This window comes from Pundamilia nyererei, unplaced genomic scaffold (assembly GCF_000239375.1).
Source record: "Pundamilia nyererei isolate P.nyererei 1_Seehausen unplaced genomic scaffold, PunNye1.0 scaffold00012, whole genome shotgun sequence".
Lineage (NCBI taxonomy): Eukaryota > Metazoa > Chordata > Actinopteri > Cichliformes > Cichlidae > Pundamilia > Pundamilia nyererei.
The window spans coordinates 2,720,050-2,741,595 of record NW_005187413.1 but is presented as its reverse complement, the minus strand read 5'-3'; the positions used below and the strand labels follow the sequence as shown (position 1 = coordinate 2,741,595).

At 40.5% G+C, this 21,546-nt stretch overlaps 3 protein-coding genes across 14 annotated transcripts in view; 2 read left to right on the top strand and 1 right to left on the bottom strand.

The window, feature by feature from the left end:
• Positions 1–1,909, bottom strand: part of eif4enif1 (eukaryotic translation initiation factor 4E nuclear import factor 1) — a 15,469-nt gene extending 13,560 nt beyond the window's left edge. For 8 of the 9 annotated variants that reach the window (XM_005724449.1, XM_005724450.1, XM_013908640.1 and 5 more), the window contains exons 1-3: positions 1,566–1,909; positions 777–920; positions 622–695 (exon numbers count right to left, since the gene is read on the bottom strand). In XM_005724449.1, the coding sequence (XP_005724506.1) occupies positions 622–695; positions 777–869 (167 nt within the window). In that variant the 5' untranslated portion in view covers positions 870–920; positions 1,566–1,909. Of the gene's footprint in view, positions 1–621; positions 696–776; positions 921–1,175; positions 1,541–1,565 lie in introns of those variants that run through there. The other variant, XM_013908639.1, reaches the window with a different exon arrangement.
• Positions 1,910–2,132: 223 nt separating this feature from the next.
• On the top strand, positions 2,133–13,413 carry sfi1 (SFI1 centrin binding protein). 4 transcript variants are annotated; one of them, XM_013908656.1, is made up of 32 exons: positions 2,134–2,601; positions 2,726–2,792; positions 2,875–2,946; positions 3,047–3,157; positions 3,248–3,342; positions 3,447–3,564; positions 3,649–3,751; positions 5,549–5,705; positions 5,803–5,964; positions 6,080–6,150; positions 6,240–6,332; positions 6,440–6,537; positions 6,632–6,698; positions 6,800–6,930; positions 7,493–7,574; positions 7,648–7,826; positions 7,926–8,001; positions 8,296–8,391; positions 8,490–8,566; positions 8,675–8,777; positions 8,871–8,967; positions 9,271–9,431; positions 9,519–9,593; positions 10,061–10,135; positions 10,245–10,421; positions 10,497–10,687; positions 11,016–11,280; positions 11,373–11,457; positions 11,570–11,714; positions 11,792–11,891; positions 12,082–12,189; positions 12,738–13,413. In XM_013908656.1, the coding sequence occupies exons 1-32, from the start codon at positions 2,592–2,594 to the stop codon at positions 12,909–12,911; spliced, it is 3,621 nt and encodes a 1,206-aa protein (XP_013764110.1). In that variant the 5' UTR covers positions 2,134–2,591; the 3' UTR covers positions 12,912–13,413. The 4 variants fall into 4 exon arrangements, with proteins under 4 accessions (XP_005724501.1, XP_013764110.1, XP_005724504.2 ...); XM_005724444.2 differs by having other exon boundaries at positions 2,133–2,792; positions 3,447–3,543; XM_005724447.2 differs by having other exon boundaries at positions 2,134–2,792.
• A 3-nt stretch (positions 13,414–13,416) lies between these two features.
• Positions 13,417–21,324, top strand: sxph (saxiphilin). The gene is made up of 17 exons (XM_005724448.2): positions 13,417–13,485; positions 13,746–13,909; positions 14,881–14,980; positions 15,747–15,923; positions 16,036–16,198; positions 16,273–16,337; positions 17,419–17,576; positions 17,675–17,861; positions 17,947–18,095; positions 18,185–18,275; positions 18,723–18,770; positions 18,856–19,038; positions 19,250–19,397; positions 19,967–20,049; positions 20,144–20,328; positions 20,642–20,828; positions 20,912–21,324. The coding sequence occupies exons 1-17, from the start codon at positions 13,431–13,433 to the stop codon at positions 20,953–20,955; spliced, it is 2,187 nt and encodes a 728-aa protein (XP_005724505.1). The 5' UTR covers positions 13,417–13,430; the 3' UTR covers positions 20,956–21,324.
• Positions 21,325–21,546: the final 222 nt, after the last annotated feature.

The following is a 21,546-nucleotide window of genomic DNA, read 5'->3' as shown; positions in this document are numbered from 1 at the left end:
ACAGCTCAAGAAAAAAAAAAGCACCGAAATGTGCGCTGCTTTTCGGTCTGGTTACTACCATTTATGTCAGAACCGGTGCCATCATGGCACCGGACACCGGTACCCATCCCTAGTCATAACCACTGTTCCTGGCTCTAACAGCTATGGGACAAAGATACAAGTCTTCTAGCGCAAGCATTTGTTTAGCTTCTCAAGCAGACATCTGAACAAATCTTTGACTGTTGTTTAAGAATTACCCCAAGGAATTTAAATGAGCTCCAAGCAAGAGACAAGCTGAAAGTACACGTGACTTCCAAAAAGCAGGAGCAAGTCTTCTTGACAGTTAAACCATGTCAATGATTATTACAAACTTTATGCAAATTTTAGTTTCAAGACCGTGAACATATTTGTGTAGAAACTCCTCTGCTTTACCTTGTTTAATCAAAGTAACTTTTGATTACATACACTTCAGTTCCAGCAAAACATGCATTTGAATAACTGTTGGTCTGTGTCAAAAATCAGTATTTCACAGCATAGAGAAATACTAGTACTTTTCCTAACTAGAATTCACCCATGCTTTCTCATTTGAGAAGCATAATCTCCTCTCCAGTATTACCCAGTGTGACTTTTACAAATTCATACCTGTCATATTTCTCAGAGAGACATTCAGGCCTTTCATTGGAGATTGGCAGCTCTTTGATTTCCAAAAGCTCCTCCTGCAAATAAATTGATAGTCTAGTTTAATTCACAGCAACATCTAAACTTGATAAACAATGACACAGCTGGCATTTTGTCACCTTAGTGTATCTGTAAGGAGCTGTGGCTGCCAGCTTAGGCTGGTCGACAGCAGCTTCACCATTCTTAGGCTCTACACAGGCATCTTTCTCCATGATGGATTTCAGTCAGTGCAGACAGTGTCTCAGCCACCAATGACTCTACACCTGTGGATGACAAGTTAACATTTACAAGTCAATTATACTCGACTACGGCCACTAAATACAGTCTTAAAGGCCAATTACTTCAAATGAAAGGACGCATGTTCCGAAGATTTAAAAACAAACAAACAAACAAACAAAAGCACGGCTTCCTTCTGTTGCTGCAAAATATATCAGATGTATTGGCATCTTAAACTAGGCAGCACGAGAAAACAAAATTATAGAAAAGTTGTCGTGAAGAAAAACTCTCATGGAACTTACCTGCACCGGGCAGTTAGAGAACAACCCTAGAGTCTCAGGTTGTTGCTGGCTAATTAGCAATTTAATTGACAGCAGCTGAGAACTGACATGTCATTATATTACAAAGCATTTACGTCAATTTACTAATTGGCTATCGCATTTGAGTTGTAAACGAAGCCGTTTTGCAATGAAAGGATCCAGCGAGTTAAATACATGTAAACATTTTAATACAAAACATTCCCCATCATTTCAGCTTTAGGAAATAAACGCTACTAGTTAGCCAAGAGATTGATACAGGGTTAGCCAAACGATGGTAGCGTCCCACACAGTTAACCATAAGGCGAATTCATGGCACAAAAGTTGTGTAGACAACCGACTTGCAAGTCAAATTTTGGCAAAAGACGGACTTACTCAGTTTGAATGCTGTGGGGAATGCCGGTCGCTAACGGCCAAGCTGATCACGTTAGTTAGCTGGCTAGCCTAGCCTAGCACTTTCAGCTAGCTAACTAGCTGGGGGACTGGGGATAAATGCCCACCCAGCGAGCACAAAATCGTGAGCCGGTAGAGTTGTCGCTGTGATTTCAGGGAGCACACACTATAGAGGGGTAACCTAACACAATAAGACTGGTCCAAAATAACAAATTAAATCACACGGAACCGGTGAAATCTCAAATAATAGTCTTCTCTTTCTCTGTTTTCTAAGTCGTAGCAGAAATTTTCCTCTGATCACCGCTTTAAGAAGGTCCTGGCAAAGATTACGCCGTGACCAGCGCGCCTTTGTAAAAATTAAAATTGGCAGGTGTTCGTTGGCGATAGTTATTTTGAAATCTAAATCAATATATGAAAATTAATTTCCCAATAAATTGGTTTATACGTATGTATATAACATATTGAAAATGTAAATAGCGTTGTAGTGAATTTTTTATACTACGGTAAAAGGCACTTGACAGGCATTATTAGAGACGGCCATATTTTGTCTCAGGATTCGCTCGATTTGTGATTCTCCACCGCTTGTCTCCTGGTGGTCCGTATGAAAATAAAGACCCCGTCCTCGCGGGCAGTCAACGACTGACATTTCGTGTCATCGTCGTTAAACTGAGGGGACCTTAAGTACGTTCTTCCCGTGTGAAGTAAACATTTCAGAATGTAAACTGTTGTAGAGGGAGGTGTATGAAAAACACCACCCCATATTGAGAAGTTTATTAAGCAGACCTTGACTCTTACAACTACCACAACCAGTTTAGTGTGGAGCGGCAGCGGAGGTTGTTGCTGTTGACAACTGTGTATCGAAGACACCAAGTGGTCACGTGATAAGGAAAAACAAACGCGCGGCACTTTGTAAAGAGTTTTAACGTGAGGATAAATGAAGGTAATTTTGTCATGTAAGCTACAACAGCCTTCAAAGTGTAAAATGAGGATGATTGTATATGAGAAGTGATGCGATTCGGTGCTCTGTATAATAGCCGCTTGAAAAATGCAAAGTAGCGGCGGAAACTCAGATCCAGTAAGACCCCGTTTAAACTATGTCAGATCTCGTGGCGAAGCAAAACAAGTGCGCAAAATTCACATCAGAAAGGTCGCTTACAGAGTTGGATACAGCTGGAACAAAGGTGGAAGACTCAAGGAGCTGAGAATAAGGTGCTGAGACTATTCCTTGACCCATTGTTATCATGTTACTGTCTTCCTGAAAATTAAGTCTCCATTCTTTTAACTTCTGCAGGCACCTTGCAAGAAAGTTTCTGAAGATATGGATACAGAACACCTTTGGCCGAGTTCTTCCTCATGAAGCAAAGTAACCTGTTTCATTTATTTTGGAAATTGAAAGCATTTTCAAGTTTGCCATCTGGTTGCCCTCGTTTTCCTACCTGCTCACTAATTCCAGTGTTTTCCAGGTCGCATTATAACAGAGTGGTACTGAGAAGAACCTTTGAAGGATGGAGAGATGAGTGGTGGTCATCCAGGAGGGAGTGGAGTCTGAACATGCGAGCAGACTGTCACTACAGGTCATTACAGTACATTATAGGACATTATGAAGGACTTTTATAGTTGAATAACCAAAGTCTGTTCATGTATTCATGCTGCTTTTATTTCAGGTATTACCTGTGCAACTGGACTCTCCACAGCTGGCGAATGTTTGTGTGTTTGCAGAGGGAAAAGAAGATGCAACAGCAAAAGGCTCAGTCATTTGGTGTGACTTTTACCCTTCAAGCGTAATGTTGGTTTGGGGATTTTTTTTTTGTCAGATTTCATAATTCACTGACGTGTCATCACCCACTTTGTTTCTATTATCAGCTGACAAGCAGCGGATGCGTCTGGTGTTGGACAGATGGGAGGTTTTCACAGAGATGAGAAGACTGAAGAGCAGAATGCTGGAATCAGCTCTTGAGCAGTACAGGCTCTCAGCTATGCAGTGAGATTTGTGTTAGCAAATGAAAACTTCTAGCATTATGATTTTTACCATAATATTGGTTTTACCTTTGTTTTTGTTTTGCAGCTCAGTGTGGAGCTTGTGGCAGACTAGATTACAGCACCGTCGAGACCTTCACATTTTGGAGGATCAAGCACAGAAACAGAGGGCGCTAACCTTAAAGACAAGGGTAAGGGCGTGATCGAACACCCCTGTGAATCACATGTTAATATTATTATCAATAGTAATAATAAAATTTTTTTCAATACTGCACCTTTCAAAACAAAGTGACAAACTACAAAATGTTTAAGAAGAATTAAAAGTGAAACAACATAAAGTGTAGGAACACTGACATTAGAAGAAGTTCAAAGGCAGTAGATAAAGACAAATCTTATTTTTATAATAATGGATTGGATTTATATAGCGCTTTTCAAGGCACCCAAAGCGCTTTACAATGCCATTATTCATTCACTCTTACATTCACACACTGGTGGAGGCAAGCTATGGTTGGAGCCACAGCTGTCCTGGGGCAGACTGACAGAAGCAAGGCTGCCATATCGCGCCATCGGCCCCTCTGGCCAACAACAGTAGGCGGTAGGGTAAAGTGTCTTGCCCAAGTACACAACGACCAGGACAGAGAGCCCGGGGATCGAACCGGCGACCTTCCAGTTACAGATACGCTTCCCAAGCCCCTGAGCCACGGTCGCCCCTTATAAAGATAAAGACAATTAAAATTATAAACATGTAAATTAAAAGCAATTATGAAAAATTTAAATAAATAAAAAATTATCACCAAGAATAAATGAAGGACAACATTCACTTCAAAGCAGAGGCACAGTAAAAACTTGCTCATCAAAGTATGTCTTTAAGAGAGATTTATGGTGATGATAGATGATAGTAAGCTCGGCAGTCTGATCTACTCAGTTAGGCTGTTCCAATCTGTCAAACTAATTAGATAAAGATGACCCAAGGAAATACAAAAAATAATAATAACAATAATATATTGATAATTTAATCTGTTGTTATTATTGAATTTTAAATTAACTGTGATTAATCACATTCTTTAGAAAGTTGAGTTCAATTTTAATAGCCACACCTCAGCCTGATTCAAGGCAGACCTGTTGAATCAAGAAATAATGGAAATGGAACCTGTCAGACGAAGTCAAGTAGATTCACATCATACCACCATCTCTCTTTGGAAGGTTTGAGTCCCGTTACATCTGGCATAAAACTCACACAGTATTTCATAAAAGAAACATTACACCAGCAGTCAAACATGGTGGTGACTCTGTGATGGACCATGAATTCTGCTCTTTACCAGAAAATCCTGAATGAGAATGTCCAGCCATCAGTTCATGCTCTGAAATTCAGACGCACTTGGGCTATGCAGCAGAACAATGATCCAAAACACACCAGTGCGACTGAATTGAAATAATTCTGCAAAGAAGAGTTAGCCAAGATTCCTCCACAGGGATGTGAAAGACTCATTATCAGTTATTGCAAACACCTGATTTTAGTTCTCGTTGTCAGGGGTGGCACAAACAGTCATTAGGTTTAGGGAGAAATTGCTTTATCGCACAGGGCCTTGTAGGTTTGGATTATTTTTATCCTTGATAAATGAAATCATTACTTAAAACTGCATTTCATATGAACCTCAGTTATTTTTTTATCTAATATTAACATTTGATCTGAAACATTTAAGTCAGATAAATGTGCAAAAATAAATCAGGAATGGGAAAATGGCTCAGTTATACGACAATCCTGTGAAAACTAACTCTTACTGAGTCTAAGTCCTAAACAGCATAAAATACGACTGAATTGAAATGCTTATCTAAGCTGAGGTGGTTGTCAACTTATATTATGCCCATGGACGACATGCTCCCAGGGTAAAATGTATAAAGAAAACCAAAGAGTAGTGAACCTTGAGGTATATTACTCCTGTGTGTTCTCTCTGGTGATGAGTCACCTGATATATTTTGTATTGAAGGCTTGGCTTCAGTGGAAAGAGATGCAGACGGCTGCTTCTTGCCAGAAAGAAAAAGAATCCAGAGCTGCGTTTCATTATATCTCCGGATTGAAAAGAGGAGCTTTGCATCAGTGGATAAGATATGTGTCGTATCGCCACACCAAGAAAGAAACACAAGGTCATTATAAAATACCCACACAGCTTTCTTGAAGCATCATTATTTTGCTATCTCTTAACACATTTTTATTTTTTGTTCTTTTGTGTTTCGCCTTCAGTTTTGGCTCAGCGTGCCTGCTCTCGCCTCCTGGTGAGGAAGTGTTGGAGTAAATGGAGAAATGCTCTCGATTGCAAACACAGTGAAGAGACCCGTTTGCAAGCAGCAGCCAGTTTGGCCACGCAGAGCATCCAGTGCAGAGCACTAGTGCGTTGGAGAGCTTGTATCCTGATCCACCTGTAGAATGGATAAAACTTGGATAAACTCGTTTTTCTACCTGCTACTAAATCAGTTTTAAGTTATTAGCAGTGTTGTTTGATTCTTGAGCTCTTCAGTAGATGTGGCATTGTGCAGAGAAGAAACTGAAAGAAAGAATTCAGCAAATCAACACTACCAACATCATTTAATGGTAATAAATAAATAAAATAATGGACCCACTCATAAGCAAAGATCAGCACGATCAATTCATGTATTCATCTCAGCGCATTCTCATTGCAGCGTGCTGGATTGCGAGGGTTGTCTCTTAATGTCGTGTTGAACAAAACATATCGACTGAACAACCGTATGGCTATCCAACATTGTCAGCAAACGGTAACTGATCTTCACGCTGCAGACAGTCAGTGTTAATCTCATTGAAGGTTTCAAAGCATCTGAAATGCTTTTTTTTTTTTTTTTTTTTTTTTTTTTTTTTTTGGCAGATGACTCGTAAGTACTGGAAACTATGGCAGGATCGTGTGGAGGAAGCTGAAAACTGCAGTTTTAAACCCCTCATAGAGATGGCCCTGAGTAACTACAGGTGCTCTTACATACATTTCCCAATCCACAGGGCTATATTCACAGTTCTTTGTTGTAATACCGGTGCTACAAATGGAATTTGGTTCTCGTTGCAGCACTTCACTGCTTAGAAGACATTTTCACCACTGGAGAGAGAAACTTGCTGAGCAGAGATACATGCAGGTATTTTCAAATACAACTCAAGACAGCAGAGATACAGATGCTTTTACATTACAACACAATCAACTTGTTATGTTTTGTTTTTTTGTTTATTTTTTTTACAGGAACTGGAGCGTCGTGCAGACATTTGGTTTGTAGACCGTATGCTACCTCGGTGTTTCCAGTCTTGGGTTGAGTTTACCCTCCACAGCAGAATGCTTCAACAGAGAAGACTCAAAGCTCAAGCTTATAATCGGTGAGTCATCACCTTTCTCCTCTTCAGTTATGCAACTCTTCCCAAGAAATTAAAATAACAATATACCTTTTTAAATTTGGCTGCTTTCCCTTTAAGGTTCTTATTTTTTTGACTTCTCTCGGCCACTTTCAGTGTGGATGCTGTTTTTAGACCCTCTATTTTTAGATCACTGGTCCCATTCTGAGTGGTGGGATGCACGCATACAGATTCACCACAGTCTTTAAACAGAAAGCAGACATCATCTTCTGTGCCAAATTGACCCCAATTTTATTGAGGATCATTTTTGCTCGTGGGAGCTGGTCTCTGGCTGTAACTCAAAGACAAAAAGGTAGTTTTCTATGGAACTGTCTGTGGTATCCAAGCCCTGAGGCACCACAATCAGGAATCATTTCCCAGGCAGTCAGCGTATCAGATTGACTTTATTTAGGCATCTCAGGGAGAACATTCAGTTTGCACTATCTAGACTTTGGTTTGTACTGGTTTGTGTGTAGACTTTGTAGTTTTCAACCTCAGTGGGTGGATGAATATGTCCAAATGATCTGTCTGTCCACTGTGTTGTCAGGCGGCGCCAGTGCGCCTGGGTGTTTTACACCTGGTGGGGGAAGTCGGAGAAGCTCAAGGAAGAGATGCTTTCTGAGCGGATGGTACGTCAACTGCAGATGAAAACTTTGTTGTGGTGCACCGCGCTGGTGATAAATAACATTTACGTTTTTCCAGGCAGTTCTTCATGACGAGAGATGCCAGAAGCAGAGAGTCTGGACGCGATGGAGGCAGCGCACACAAGAGCGGATCAAAGAGGTGGAGAAACAGGAGGCTTCACGTAGTCTGTATCGTCGCACACTTCTACACAGGACGATGATGCAGTGGAAGGAAAACAGCACTGAGCTACGAGACAGGTGAAGCTCAAGAAGACGTTTTGGTGAAGTTGTTGAATCATTTGGGCTTGAGCTAAATGTGCTGTCGGCTAATAGAATCGTTTATTTGTTTTACTTCAGGAGAAACAGAGAGCAGCAGGCCTGCCATCAGGGTGATTTGCGCTGCTTAAGAAAGGCTGTAGAAAAATGGGAAAAGGTGATTATTTTACATTTTTGTTGAGTCTAGTCTGCACTCCATCTGTTACTTTAGTCATTGTGCAGTAAGGAATCAGTGCTTAAGATTTGAAAAAGACTGAAAGAATTTGCTTTTTGATGTGGAAATGTGTATCTTATCAATTCTGCTCAGCATCTCTGACAGCATGAGACTGCCTAAATGAGACCAAAGCTTTGGAGTGCCATTATGAAAGCTGATAGATTTTTCTTCCCCGCTTTGATTTTTATTATATTCATGTGTGATGTATCCGTTTTCTTTTTTCTCTGTGTGTGTCAGTTTGTTCAGGTCCAGAGAGCAAAGAAAAGCAGGCTGGAAGAGGTTCAGAGTTGGCATGAAGTTAAACTTCTAAAACACTCCTTTGTGGCCTGGAAGGTGCACATCTTATATCAGTTAAAACCACATGATTTTATTTGTTTAGGGTCATGAAAACAATGTTGAAGTCTATGCATTGTGGCCTGCTGTATTCACAGAAACACCACCTGCAGATGTCTCAGATCTATGACAATGCAGAGGAGCTTCACAAGCAGCACACTCAGTGTTTTCTCAGGTAATAAAGACAAATACTGTGTTTCATTCTAAAATCAGAATTTCATTTCTTCTGTTTAGAAATCCTAGGTGTTTGTTAGGATCTTAAGTTTCAGTCATGTCTCTCCAGAGTGGCGCTTACTGAGTGGAGGGAAAATGCAGAGCAGCGAGCAGAGATCCGGCTCGAAGAGCAACAAGCACAGAATCACTTCGATCACTCCCTTCAGCTTAAGGTTACAAAGCGATCTGATGCATACATGTTCAACATCATCAGGCGTCTTCATATTTTCAACACCGATTGCTTTCTTTTCACTAAATCTTTCAAGGTGTTTCATACGTGGAGAGAAGCAACAACACTTGCGGTGTCAAAGCGCTTCCAGCAGAGGGAAGCACTAAGCAGGGCTCAGCAGTCTATAAATGAAAGTAATGTCATATGGTGCCATTTTAACTCCTTTTAGTTATTTATTTTTCTTTAAACAAACTTAACTTTGCTCTTGTGATTGCCACCTACCTGTAACCATTAAGAGCAGTGGTAAGTAATTTTGATATTCCAGCATGTCTTTCTTAGTCTTAGAGTTGTTTGGCTGTCATGGAAAGATACCGCCTAGACAAATGCAGTTGTCAAAGATTTTGTACCTGTTAAGTAACTGTTGCATCAGAACTGTGTTGTCTGGTTACCAGGTGTATCCAAATTGTTGTAAACTTTTTAATGATTTCTGTGTTTAGTGCGGTTGCTGCAATTTTTCAGACGATGGAGGAATCGGACCAGGGAGGCTCGGAGGGAGAGGATAATCATGGAAAAAGCCAGGAGACACCATAACTCCAAACTCCTTTCTAATGCGCTGAAAGCTTGGAAAGAGCATCACTACCAGCACCAGAAGAATAAGGTTCTAACTTCTTTTATCCCTCAATGCATATACATCTATACTGTCATCAAGCTGTAATCTAACTTGTTTAAAACTGTGATTTTGTAGGTGATGAAACGACAGGGACTGTTATTGCTGAGATTAAAAATGTACCAGATGTACTTTGAGCAGTGGAAAACAAAGGTTTGTTGATTCTCCTTTTTTTGTGGTCTGAACAGACTGATTGATCAAAAGAAGTGAATATCTACCATTTGCTTCTATTTTGCTTTTACTGCTAATCATTTCTGTTAGGAAAAGGAGTTGTGGGAAAACAGCAAAGTCAGACTTTAAATCAATAGATTTGATTCATCAAATCAGTATTTGGTGTGGACAGTCTTTACTTTTAAAATGGCATCAGTTCCCCTTACTTCATTTGCTCCCAGGTTTTTATGGCACTTTGAAGGTTGGTTTATTTTTGGCCATCTGAAGACCTTGTCACATTTCTTCTATGGATTTAGGCTGTCTCTGTGTATTCTGACTGTGCGATTTTTGAGATCTGTCTGTGTGTTTATTGTCGTCATGCTGCAAATGTGGCATTTCTAATGAATGAGTATTGATTGGTTTTGATTGAGAGCAGTTAAACAGGCTTTGGTTTTTCTTTCTGCTAACAGCTGCAGCACAGACAGCGAGAGGCGAAGCAAACGGAGAGAGCACTCTGGCACTGGTCCCTCACACTTCAGGCCAAGGTAAATAACCTGCCTCCACATTCTTTTCTCTCTACACCACCAAATGCATTGCAGAAATGGTGCTCACAGGGTCTAACAAGCCCTCTTATACTTTCTGGACCTGACGCAGGTGTTGTATGGGTGGAGGATTTGGGTCACAGAGCAGCGGAGAAAGCAAGAACATGCTGCCAGAGCTGCACTGGTCTACAGAGACCAGCTGCTGAGGGAGGGGGTGACATGCATCCTCACATATGCCGCTCATATGAATGATCTCACAACAAACCTAACACAACACAGTCAACTGCAAGTAGGTTATTGTGCATTTCTTGTGATTTCTAGACCTAAGATTTCAGTGCCTCACCTCTCTGCTTGTGTCCTGCAGAGATCACAACACCTCCAGAGAGTTGTTAAACGTTGTGCTGCACGGTGGAAGCAGCGGGCACTGTGCAAACCCCGAAGAGAGCAAGAGACGAGAGGGCAGCCAGCAAAAAAGAGTGTGAGCTTCTGTCTGAGCAGTGTTTCATCTTCTGACTCAACAAAGCAGGAAGCTGCAGCTGGATTGCACAGCAAGCTGTGAGTGTGTACTTCACTCTGACAAGCCGTGAAACTGTTCCACACATGCAGTTTGACTTTTTTTTTTTTTTAGGCTGCATACCCAAACATTGCAGCCTTTAGTCCCATAAAGGGAAGAGAAGTTATCAGTAAAAGAAACATTGCTTCATGTTTTTCGATGGTAAAATCCTTTTTCCAATGCTGTATGTGGTAATACATGAAAATAAAAACAGAAGACAAGCATCTGAATATCGTTTGAACTATAATAAACTTACTTAAATTGAAGCATTGTGTTAAAAGTCAGTGTAGGAATCACTGATTAAAGCTTTTTCTTTTCTGTTTACTCAAGTACCCAGCCACAATCTGCCGTCACCAACATTAAAGCAGCTCCAAACTCATCTGAGTCCAGTCGTCCCACACAGAGAAACCATCCAGCGTCAAACTGCCCCCATGCTGATGAAGTTTTTGTTGCCTCTCCACATCAGTGCAGTGTCATGTCAACTGTGCCACCTTCTGAATCTCTAATGTCCAACATGGACTTTTTTCAGCACACCCAAAACCAAGAACCTCTTTTACCTCCTTCTGCTTTCATGACTACTGGGACACAGAATAAAGTAAGATAAGATACATCTGTTTGACATATCAGCAACTATTTGTTGCTGTATTAAGTAACTCAATTTGGGTTAAACCTTTTTTTCTTTTTAAGTTCAAATCAAGTCTTGGAGACTCTCCAGTTGAGCGTTTTCCTCAGTCTGTCACTTCTTTAGATCCCCACTCATCTGCATATCCAGGTATAGACCCTGCTCTTTTTTCTAGAGTATGTTTTCAATATTTATAAAAAAAAAAAAAAAACAACTTATTAAATCACCAAAGTCAAAAGAACTGTTTTGTTGCTTTTTCAAGAAACACGTCTGAGTGCATCTGGTGGAGAAACTGAGGTTCCTGATGCTAAAAATGCAACAAGTGATTCAACGTCAGCTCTGATGAGCGAGCTTCTCAGGATTCAACAGGACATGAAGAGTTTCCAGCTGGACAGAAAGCAACTCCGGTAGAAATCTGTTTTTCCACTCTTCTTTTCTTTGCAATATGTGATGTGAAAATAGCACCGGTGTTTTATTCACTCAGGGCATGGCGAAAGCTGAAAGGGGTGTTACAGAGTTGGCTGCAGACCAGTGGAAAGGACGAAGTGATGGAAAAAAATGCTATCTGTCAAGAGTTGAAGGACGTAAGGACACAAGATACTTTTGTCACTGTTTATGTTGAACATAAACTTACATCGTTTGCTGTTACGCTATCTTGATTTAATCATCACAGCCCAAAATTTGGTGCCTTTCACATTTAGGTTCACATAAGTATTAAGCTTAGTACCCCAGTCACACAAGTGTAAAGACTAATTTTACACTTGCGTTCCCTAGCGAACGGTGGTTGCTAGGGAACCACCAAAAGTGCATATTCCTCAACTAGTTGAGCCAGGAACCACTCACCAACCTCTTTTGGAGTTGCCAAGCCGTCTCTACGCCTGTGTGAGTGAAGCTTTAGAGATTATTAATGAAGTGAACTGCCTTTTGTTGAAAAAAGTATTTTTGTTAGGTAATTCCTCGACCAGTTCTAGAGTAAGATATTTTAAATTCCTGACATTTCAAATATTATGCAATTATTGAATCTACAAAGTGTATAAGCACTTATAACAACAGATATCTTACGCAACAAGTAAGCGTGATAAGGTAGGAAAACAGATTCAGTTATGACATACATTACCCTTTTCATTTTTTAACTATCTGTTATAAATCTAAGGGTTCACATTTATTTCCTTATGGAAAGGAAAAAGGGACTTTGCAATGTGTGCATGTGCAGTCTTAATCATGATGCTAGTTACCTGAAGTAACTTCTGAAGTTTCTCTTCCTGATGGCTCAGATTTTCCATGCATTCTTCTACAGCGTCATTTGACCTGTAAATCTCTGTCTGTGGAGGAAAAGAAACTGAGCTGAGAGGGTGGTGCATTCAATTAAATTATTAAATTATTGTTCATGATACTGACTGTGTCACTCCTGGTGATTTTTCATTTGACAGTTGGAGGAGCTCATCGACAGGCTGTCCACTAAGCTGGAAAAACAGAAACCGGTGATGTTGCTGCACGCAGAGAGAATCCAGCATTTGCAGACTGTCCTCCGGAGTTTAGGACTTCATGCTCCTCATCAAAAAACAGAAGAGTCAGAATCTCAAAACTCTGCATTTCCAACATGACAGGAATAATGGAGAGCGTGACGGGCTCACCTGCTGATTGTTTGAACTGTTGTTCACTTGCCAGCATCACATTTTTTAAAAATAGTCTGATCTTAGAACTGAATCAGCACATGCATATTTAACTACTCTGTGCTTATGTCTTTGCTGCCCTCAGCTGGTGGGGACCAATTTGAATGGTTCTTATTAATTATTGTGTAAAATGTCTTCGGCATTCCCAAAACATAAACGTCAAGTGCCTTAAAGGAACACTCAGCTCTATAGCTGTAAATCCAGCAAAACATTGGATAGGGGTCGTCCTTGTTGCAGATGGTGCAAAATATTTTCCATATGTGTGCAAAGAGTGACTTTACTGTTTTCGGAGGAGGTGCCCTTACGCAATAGGTCTGCTATTACCCTGTTTGTAGCAGTGCTTCTAGTACTTCAGAAAATCACTGAACTAAAATCACAGATTTTAGTTTAACAGAGAGGACTGCGGTCTGTTTGCAGAGTTATTATATCTTTGATCAAGAGCAAGTCAAAATGCAAGGATTTTATCCCATTTTACTCTTTTCCATCTTTGTGTGCTCTGTAAGTGGTAAGTGTTGTTACTGAACTAGGTGATTATTATTGTTTCTTGAAATATTTTATGTTCTCCAGCCTCGTATTGTTGAGGTGTTTCTGGTTCCTGTTACCATCTGTTTGGAGCATTTGCTTTTCAGGAAATTAATAAAACTGAGTTTAATAATATGAATATTGTAGAGTCTTTTGAATTTACTGAAAGTTGGAAGGACTGTATGCATTCTTATGGCTGTTATTTTCTTTCTTTAACCATTTGAACTGCTCCCTTCATGGCAGCTAAGAAGATGCGATGGTGCGCAGTGTCAGATCCTGAACAGAGGAAGTGTGCAGAACTAGCTAAAGCTCTGGCAGCAGTGGTGTCACCAGCCACTCTGGCAGCTTTTGCCAGACTTTCATGCATACGAGCATCTAGCACAACTGACTGCATCAATAGGATCAAGGTGAGCAAGTGTACAATGCAATACACAATAAAAAGGCGTTTTAATCCAGCTTGGAGCAAATTATTTAAAGTTGCTTGCATATCAGTAACAAGGGTGATGAGCAGAGATGTAGTAAAGCTGATTCACCTTACCATGAAAATATGAAAAAGAGCTGTTAAAGCTAGGATAAGAACCGAGGTGATGATTAGTGAGCAGCAGTTTGGCTTCATGTTGAGAAAAAGCACAACAGATGTCATGTGTGCTTTAAGAGTGTTGATGGAAAAGTATGGAAAGATGGAAGGAGTTGCACTTGTCTTTATGGAGATAACATATGATAAGGCGCCAAGAGAAGAACTGCGATACTGCACGAGGGAGTGCCAGAGAACTATGTGTGGATGGTGGACGACATGTATGAGGACAGTGGTGAGATATGTGATTGGAGTGACTCCTGTGTTCATGGTGGGGCTGGGTTTGACTTTTAGCCCCTGTTTGCACTGGTGATAAGGCAGGCACGTGAAAATGAGGTAAATGAAAATTTACCAAATGCATATGAAAGTCACGAGAAGCAAGACCGAATATGTGTGCAGGACTATAAGAGAGAGAGAAGTGTAATAGTGAAGTTGCAAGGAGAACTACACTAATGAAATTAAGCTGTAAAATAAATGGATTACAAAATGCAATGATTACATCCAGACTGTAGTGGAGTAAAATTAGAAAGCACCATAACATGGAGGACACAATAAAGTGCAAGTACATTACCCAAAAGTTGATTCTGTTCATCTGGACGTAGCGTTTTCAGTGGGAGAAACGTTTCCTCACTCATCCAAGTGACTTTTTTAGTCTCAGCTGACTGCAGGTTTCCCCAACCTTATAAACAGTACATTGCACATCCCTTCTTTTTGGGATAACCGTGTATTAGCATTGTATTAATTGAATTTGCTGAGATGTAAAATTAACTATTTAAAACTCTTTTTGTCAATTGTTTGTTTCAGGCTAATCGTGCTGACATTGTAACTTTAGATGCAGGAGAAATTTACTCAGCTGTCAAGCAGTTTGACCTTGTAGCCATTGCTAAGGAGATCTACAGTGATGGTAGGTTTAAGCTCACTTTTCTGAGATGTATCTTCAGCACTGATCTAAAAAGGGGGTTATTGAAAAATACGTTTCTCGAACTTAACCCCATTCAGAATGAGCTTGGAGCTTAGAATGAGCATAACCATGCAAAATAGTACCATCATACTGTGAAAATGTTCTGACTTTAACACCCTCAGAGTACAGGAGTGGTTTGAAATTTGGCGCTTTTTAATGACCTTTTTTTCATATTTTTGAGCAATGTAAGAGCTAGCTTCATGGACAAAATGAAGGTAGAAAATAATTAATAATAATTCACAAGAGAAAACTTGAAAAAGTAAATTTTGTGTCAATCTTTCAGGGCTGTGCAGGAAGAGTGACTAGTTACAACATGCCGTAGCATCTGAAAGGTCCCCTTTTTACCTAAATTTTGATTAATCTTCTAGCCGTAATTCCTCATGCATATAATCATTTTCTAGCATAGTTTATATATTTAACACTTTCCAAATTGCCAGTTAAATATGAAATTATGTTTACTGAAGGAGTTAAGATCTTGGTAATGCTAAAGGAGCTGCATCTTGAGATTTCAGTTTTAGATTGGGACACCTGGAGTGGACATTCTGAACTTCAAAAAAACAAAAAATAGAACCTGTGAAAAAGCACCCAGTCTTGACTCTCAAAAAAGGAATCTTTTTGTATAGCTTCAATAACTCAGGTGGGGTTATTGAAGATTTGGTTGATACTGATATGAAAAGACCCACATGTCTGTTTATATATTTATCTACAGGAGGCTGTACTCTGTCTGTGGCTGTGGTGAGAAACAGCAGCTTGGATATACGATCCCTGCAGGGCCACAGGAGCTGTCACAGCGGAGTTCGATGGACAGCTGGATGGAGTCTCCCGCTCGGCTTCCTGCTGTCCCGAAACTACCTGAGCTGGGCAAAGGAGCATCCGCTTAGTCAGGGTAATCGGACTGTAATCAACTTTCAGCTGCATTTTTTCCATAAATGTGTTTTCATTTCTGATCTGGGTTTTCAGTCCCCCACCCTGACTTGTTTTTTCTCCTCCTCTGACAGATGTCAGCACTTTTTTCAGTGCCAGCTGTATTCCTGGTGCTGGTGCGATGGCACCTCCTCTGTGCACTTTGTGCCAGGGCCAGAAGTCTTACATACGCCAGAAGAATTACCACTGCGAAACATCCCACAGCGAGCTCTTCTACAACAACCAGGGAGCTCTCAGGTCAGGCTTTACAAAAGGTCAACCAGTTAAAACATCAGGAAACTGTTTTTATTTCCTGTTTTGCTCTGTTACAGATGTCTCAGGAGGGGGATAGGGGATGTTGCATTTGTGGACCATTTAGCACTTGAAACTATTGAAGGTACGCATTTTTTTTTTTATATTGTATTGAAATAAAAATATATATGGGGATATCCCAAAACCAGCAAAATGTTTTGAAAATGACATTTGCATAAAGGGGTCTATTAATATCATATTTATAAAAAATGTTAAGTTCCTAAAGTCATGGCAAACTGACTGTTGGTTGTTATTAAACAATAAAACTAAAGATGACATTACAGTTTGACTGAACAGAGTCTTTCTGATGACAGTGGGTGATATAGTTGTTCAGTGCTAACCACAATAGCACCTCACAGCCTGTGTGTGTTTCCTCTGGTACCCCGGCTTCCTTCGATGGTCCATATTCATGCTAGGGCAACTGCTGAGCCTAATCAGCTAATGCATGTGAGATAGATAACGTGCTTAAAAGAAAAGTGCTAAGCTGCGCACAACCTTGGGACTGAGCCAATTATCAAATTTTTGTTTTGTTTTTCATGATCAAACTTCTGTATTACTTTGTATTGCTGCTATGTTTCAGCCATAAATAAACTTTCCTGATCTTTGTGCTACAAACTGCTTTCACCATAAACTGAGAGGGGTTTGTTCCTTTATTTTACACATAGTCATCAGGACTAACAGGTTTTAAAAGATAATGTACAGAAAAAGCTTGCACAGAAAACCAAAATATAGAATATAATATGTTGTTCATCAAAATGTCCTTCAACTTATTTTCTTAATTGCTTATTATTCAGGGTCGCTGAAAGGCTGGGGCCTAATCCAGCTGTCAATGAGCAAGTTTTGGGGATGCTCTGATCTAGCCAACAAAATCTGGTCCTCTTCAAGCTCACTCACATCCTTATGCTTGCCCAGTTTTCCTGCTTCTAATCCATCAACTTTCAGGACAAAATGTTCTCTTGGCACCTAAATATATCCCACATATTAATAGGTGCCAAGATAAAGAAACAGTCAGCGTTATTCACTTCACCTGCAGGGGGTATAATGTTATGCCTGATCGCTGTAAATATCCTGTTTAAATCAGTTCAACCACCAAACTGCAGAAAGTTGCACTGACCCACCCTTAAGACTTGTTTACCTTTCAGTTTTTTATTTGTCTCTTTTGTCAGAGAGTGAGCGTGATGAGTTCAGGTTACTGTGTACTGATGGCACACAAGCTCCCCTCAGCCAGTACAGAAGCTGTAATCTGGGTCATGGTCCAGGAGGGGGCATGGTCACCAGAGTTAATTTTCGCAAGGTTGTTCGCAAATTTCTAGCAACTGTGCAGGTAAATAGTTTGTTCAATTTCCATCTCTGTGCCTAAGGGTCATAGCTGTTACTGTACCCACTAACTGATTGTTCAAGCATTTTTTATTAATTTGTTAGACGCTGTTTGGTCGGCAAGGAAGAGAAAGGCAGCGCTTCCAACTCTTCAGCTCCTCATCTTTTGGAGAAAACGATCTTCTCTTCAGAGATGTGACTGAGAAACTCGTTGTCCTGCAAGACGACATAGATGTCAGTCAGGTGCTGGGGCTGGATTATGTGGCGCTGCTCAAAGGACTTGGGCATGAAGGTGCTTGTTCTAGTATATCTACGGTTGTACATTTTTAAACTCAGAACGCACAGGCTTGGGTTTTACGGTGTCTTTGTGTTTGCAGGAAGCTCACTGGAGGACAGTGTCATTAGATGGTGCTGCATCAGCTACGCAGAGCAGAAGAAGTGTGAGCAGTGGGCGCTCAGCATAAAGTCTGACCCACTGGTGTGCGTCAGAGCTGTCTCAATGCGTGACTGTATCGAGAAAATTAAGGTAAGCCATCTAGACTGCAGATTATTGAGATGTTTATCAAACTCTCTAGGACACTATACAAGCTAAAATGACGTGTGCCTTTACCACAGAGGGATGAGGTGGACGCTGTCTCGCTGGATGCAACGCATTCGTTCATCGCAGGGAAGTGTGGTCTTGTCCCCGTTGTGACGGAATATTATGGTAGGACTGTTGCAGAATATAATAATGTAATGTAATTATGAAGCAAACACACGAGGACCTCTGAATGGCTCAAAATAACAGAAATGAAGGTTTAGATTGGCCTAACCAAAGTCTGGGTACTTTGGCATAGCCTCAAACATGACGTTTATGCTCAAACATCTTCTAGTGTAGCTGAATTAAAACAATTCTGCAGAGAAGTATGGGCCAAAAGTCCCCCACAGTGAGGTGAAAGAGTCATTGCCAGTTATCGCAGATGTCTGATTGCAGTTCTTGCTGCCAAGGGTGACGCAAACAGTTAATAGGTTTAGGCAATTACTTTTTCACACGGGGCCAGTAGGATTGCATAGCATTTTTCCCTTGTAAAAAAACAAAACAAAAAGTCTCATCAGATTAATCAATAAAGCACGTGCTTTTCTGTGTCACTCTTGTGTTGTTGGGTTTTCACAGGAAAAAACTGCGTGCCTGCTGAAGGATCCACTCACTTGGAGACAGATGGTGAGATGAAGACAAAAAACAGCTGCATAATCAGTCTACAATGATCTTATTTCTACATAGAAACCACGTCTGCTGCTCTGTTCAGTCTTTCCCTCAGTTGTGGGTTTAGCAGTCGCAAAGCGCTCCAGCAGGAACATATTCATCGGGAATCTCGGAGGCCGTCGCTCCTGCCACAGCAACACCTACAGCCCTGCAGGCTGGCTCCTGCCATACAGACACAGCTTAAGCCTGGCGAACAACAGCAGCTCCCCCTGTGATCCTGACAAAGGTAGTGTTTTCAGAAAAATTCATGGGAAATCCTGATTTACTAAACTTATTCACCACTAATCAGTGTTCATTCAAGTCCACTTCTTAGAAATATCTTGTTCATGTTTTCTGGACCTTTGCACCCCACACTGCTGGATCCTTATCCTTTTAAATTAATCCAACGCTGCTTCGACCCTCACGTGACTGCAGTCTGCCACTTTGTGTTTTCCTAGTGTACAATGAGGTGTTTTGGAAAAGTTGTCTTCCTGGATCTGAGGGTAATCTTTGCAAGGTATGCATTGGAGGCACAGGGGAGACTGCAACCAAACGCTGCACCGAAAATCACAATGAGCGTTACTATGGAAATATGGGAGCTTTAAGGTATGTGTAGTAAAGTGTATGTCCTGCGTGAAATATTATTAAATCTAGTCTTTCTAAGTTCTATTGTCCTCTTTTTTCGAAGTATCTTCCGTCATCATAATGCGCGTAAATCTGAATAAACTAATTTCGTTCGTCTCTATGGGTCATCTGTAGACACATACTAAAGTTGACAGGGATTTTTTTTTTTAAACAAAGCATTTTTGGAAATCAAGTGGTTCAAATGGGTTTTACTATCATTCTTCCATCCAAAAATATTATAACAGAATTTCCACATGACCATGGCGCAACACTAGAAAACATAACATCAGTGTGAGACAAGTGAAGAATATAAAGCCCCTCTACTTTTTTCTCTTTCTACTCATCCCCAAACGGCCTCAGCAGATGGTTGCCTCTCCCTGAGCCTCATTCTCCCAGAGGTTTCTTACTGTTAAGAGTTTTTTTCTTCCCACTGTCACCAAGCGATTGTTTGAAGTCTGATTCTTGGGGTTTCCTCTAATATAAATTAGTGGTGGAAACAGAGTTAAATCATTTTATTAAACTGACCCTTCAACCCGTTACTCATTGCTCAGGTGCTTAGTTGGAGATCGCAGCGGGAAAAGCTACGGTGACGTGGCCTTTCTCGAGCAACACAGCCTTCACACAAACATCCTCGGTGAGATATTCAAAATCAAACCGGTGATGCGATCACTCACACTAACAGACTCTAACTTCACATGACAAATGTCTACATCTCCTACATCCTGCAGGTCTGAACACCACTGGCTGGGCAGAGGGGTGGTCATCGTCAGACTTTGAGTTGCTGTGTGCTGACGGCCGCCGGGCCCCATTGTCAGACTGGGAGACTTGTAATCTGGGAGTCATCCCACCAAACACCGTCATGACACGGCCCGTGCTCACAGCACGAGTGTACAACTTCCTTATGAAGTCACAGGTCTGTTTAGATTTTATTTAAACAATCTGTTTTTAAAATCTCCCCAGCAGCAAACTACTGCCAGTACATTACTTTACTACTCAGTGTGTTTTTTATAATCATTTGCTTTGACTTACCTCAGCTCTATTTCTTTATTATAAAAGTTTTGCAGAATGCTTTTTATCTTCCTGCTTTTATATTTGCTCAGTGAAGCTCTATGTTTTAATGGCATAGCATCATTTTTGCACCAATATGCAGCCCAAAGTTGAGTCGAGGACACAGGTGGATAATTATACCTCTAAATGTATTTATTACTTGTTTTTTGACCATATAGGAAGCTCTGGCCGTCAACTCAAACACAGAGTTCAGGCTCTTTGAGTCTCATCAATATGGAGAAAGTGATTTGCTGTTTAAAGATGCAACGCAATGCTTTGCCCACACGAGTCACATGGACTACCGCTCCATCCTCGGAGAGGAGTTCTACACCCACGCAGACACGGTCTTCAACTGCACACACTCTGGTACGACAGCAGCCTGACAGAGTGGCCGATTGTTGCACAATTAAACTGTCACTAATGGATCTGTTTGCTTTCCTTTCCAACAGATATATTGGAGTTTTGCAATCAAGATGTGTGCAGCATATTTTAATGGACCCACCAACAAGAACAACGCAACCTCTGTGCTTCAGTTTTTCCACTCTTCATCCACATACTTGTGTCTGCAAACCATCACTTTTTATCATCATGTTCACAAAAAACTCAATAAAATGTTAAAATGTTGGGATTTTTTTTACTTTTTACTACATTTAGATGCCATCTGAACTAAAAATGATGAGTGATGTGTAATCTTTGTGTTTTTCAAAGACACAAAAACTACATTTAAGCATGACAGTAAATGCAAGAATTCATTGTCATACTGATTTTATCTTATGACATTCTCTCAGCAAAATGTCACACATAGAACCTGTTATAATGCCCAGCACTGCACTTATCTCTGTACTACATATATTGTGCTATAATTACCTCTTTTGTCAGATTTGTTGTGTGCCTTTAACTTAACTTTGTTTGTTATGTTAAGAATTAATAAGTTTCTGCTTTTCTTCTGTCATTATGATAAGCAAAGAAAGTCTAAAGAGCCACTCCATGAGGCTGCACCGATGACAGAATGACCTTGTAGTTTGTTTAAGTGTGTATCATTTGTATGCTTTCACCTTTAAAGCTGGTAAAATGATTTGTTTAG

What these genes read in the sequence shown, in the direction of transcription:
- sxph (XM_005724448.2), top strand. Translation starts at nt 13,431, where the DNA reads ATGCAAGGATTTTATCCCATTTTACTCTTTTCCATCTTTGTGTGCTCT. An exon ending in AACAACCAGGGAGCTCTCAG is followed by an intron (nt 16,199 to 16,272) that starts GTCAGGCTTTAC and finishes GCTCTGTTACAG; the next exon opens with ATGTCTCAGGAGGGGGATAG. An exon ending in AATTTCTAGCAACTGTGCAG is followed by an intron (nt 17,577 to 17,674) that starts GTAAATAGTTTG and finishes TTAATTTGTTAG; the next exon opens with ACGCTGTTTGGTCGGCAAGG.
- sfi1 (XM_005724447.2), top strand. Translation starts at nt 2,629, where the DNA reads ATGCAAAGTAGCGGCGGAAACTCAGATCCAGTAAGACCCCGTTTAAAC. An exon ending in CGAGCAGACTGTCACTACAG is followed by an intron (nt 3,158 to 3,247) that starts GTCATTACAGTA and finishes CTTTTATTTCAG; the next exon opens with GTATTACCTGTGCAACTGGA. An exon ending in ATCACTCCCTTCAGCTTAAG is followed by an intron (nt 8,778 to 8,870) that starts GTTACAAAGCGA and finishes AAATCTTTCAAG; the next exon opens with GTGTTTCATACGTGGAGAGA.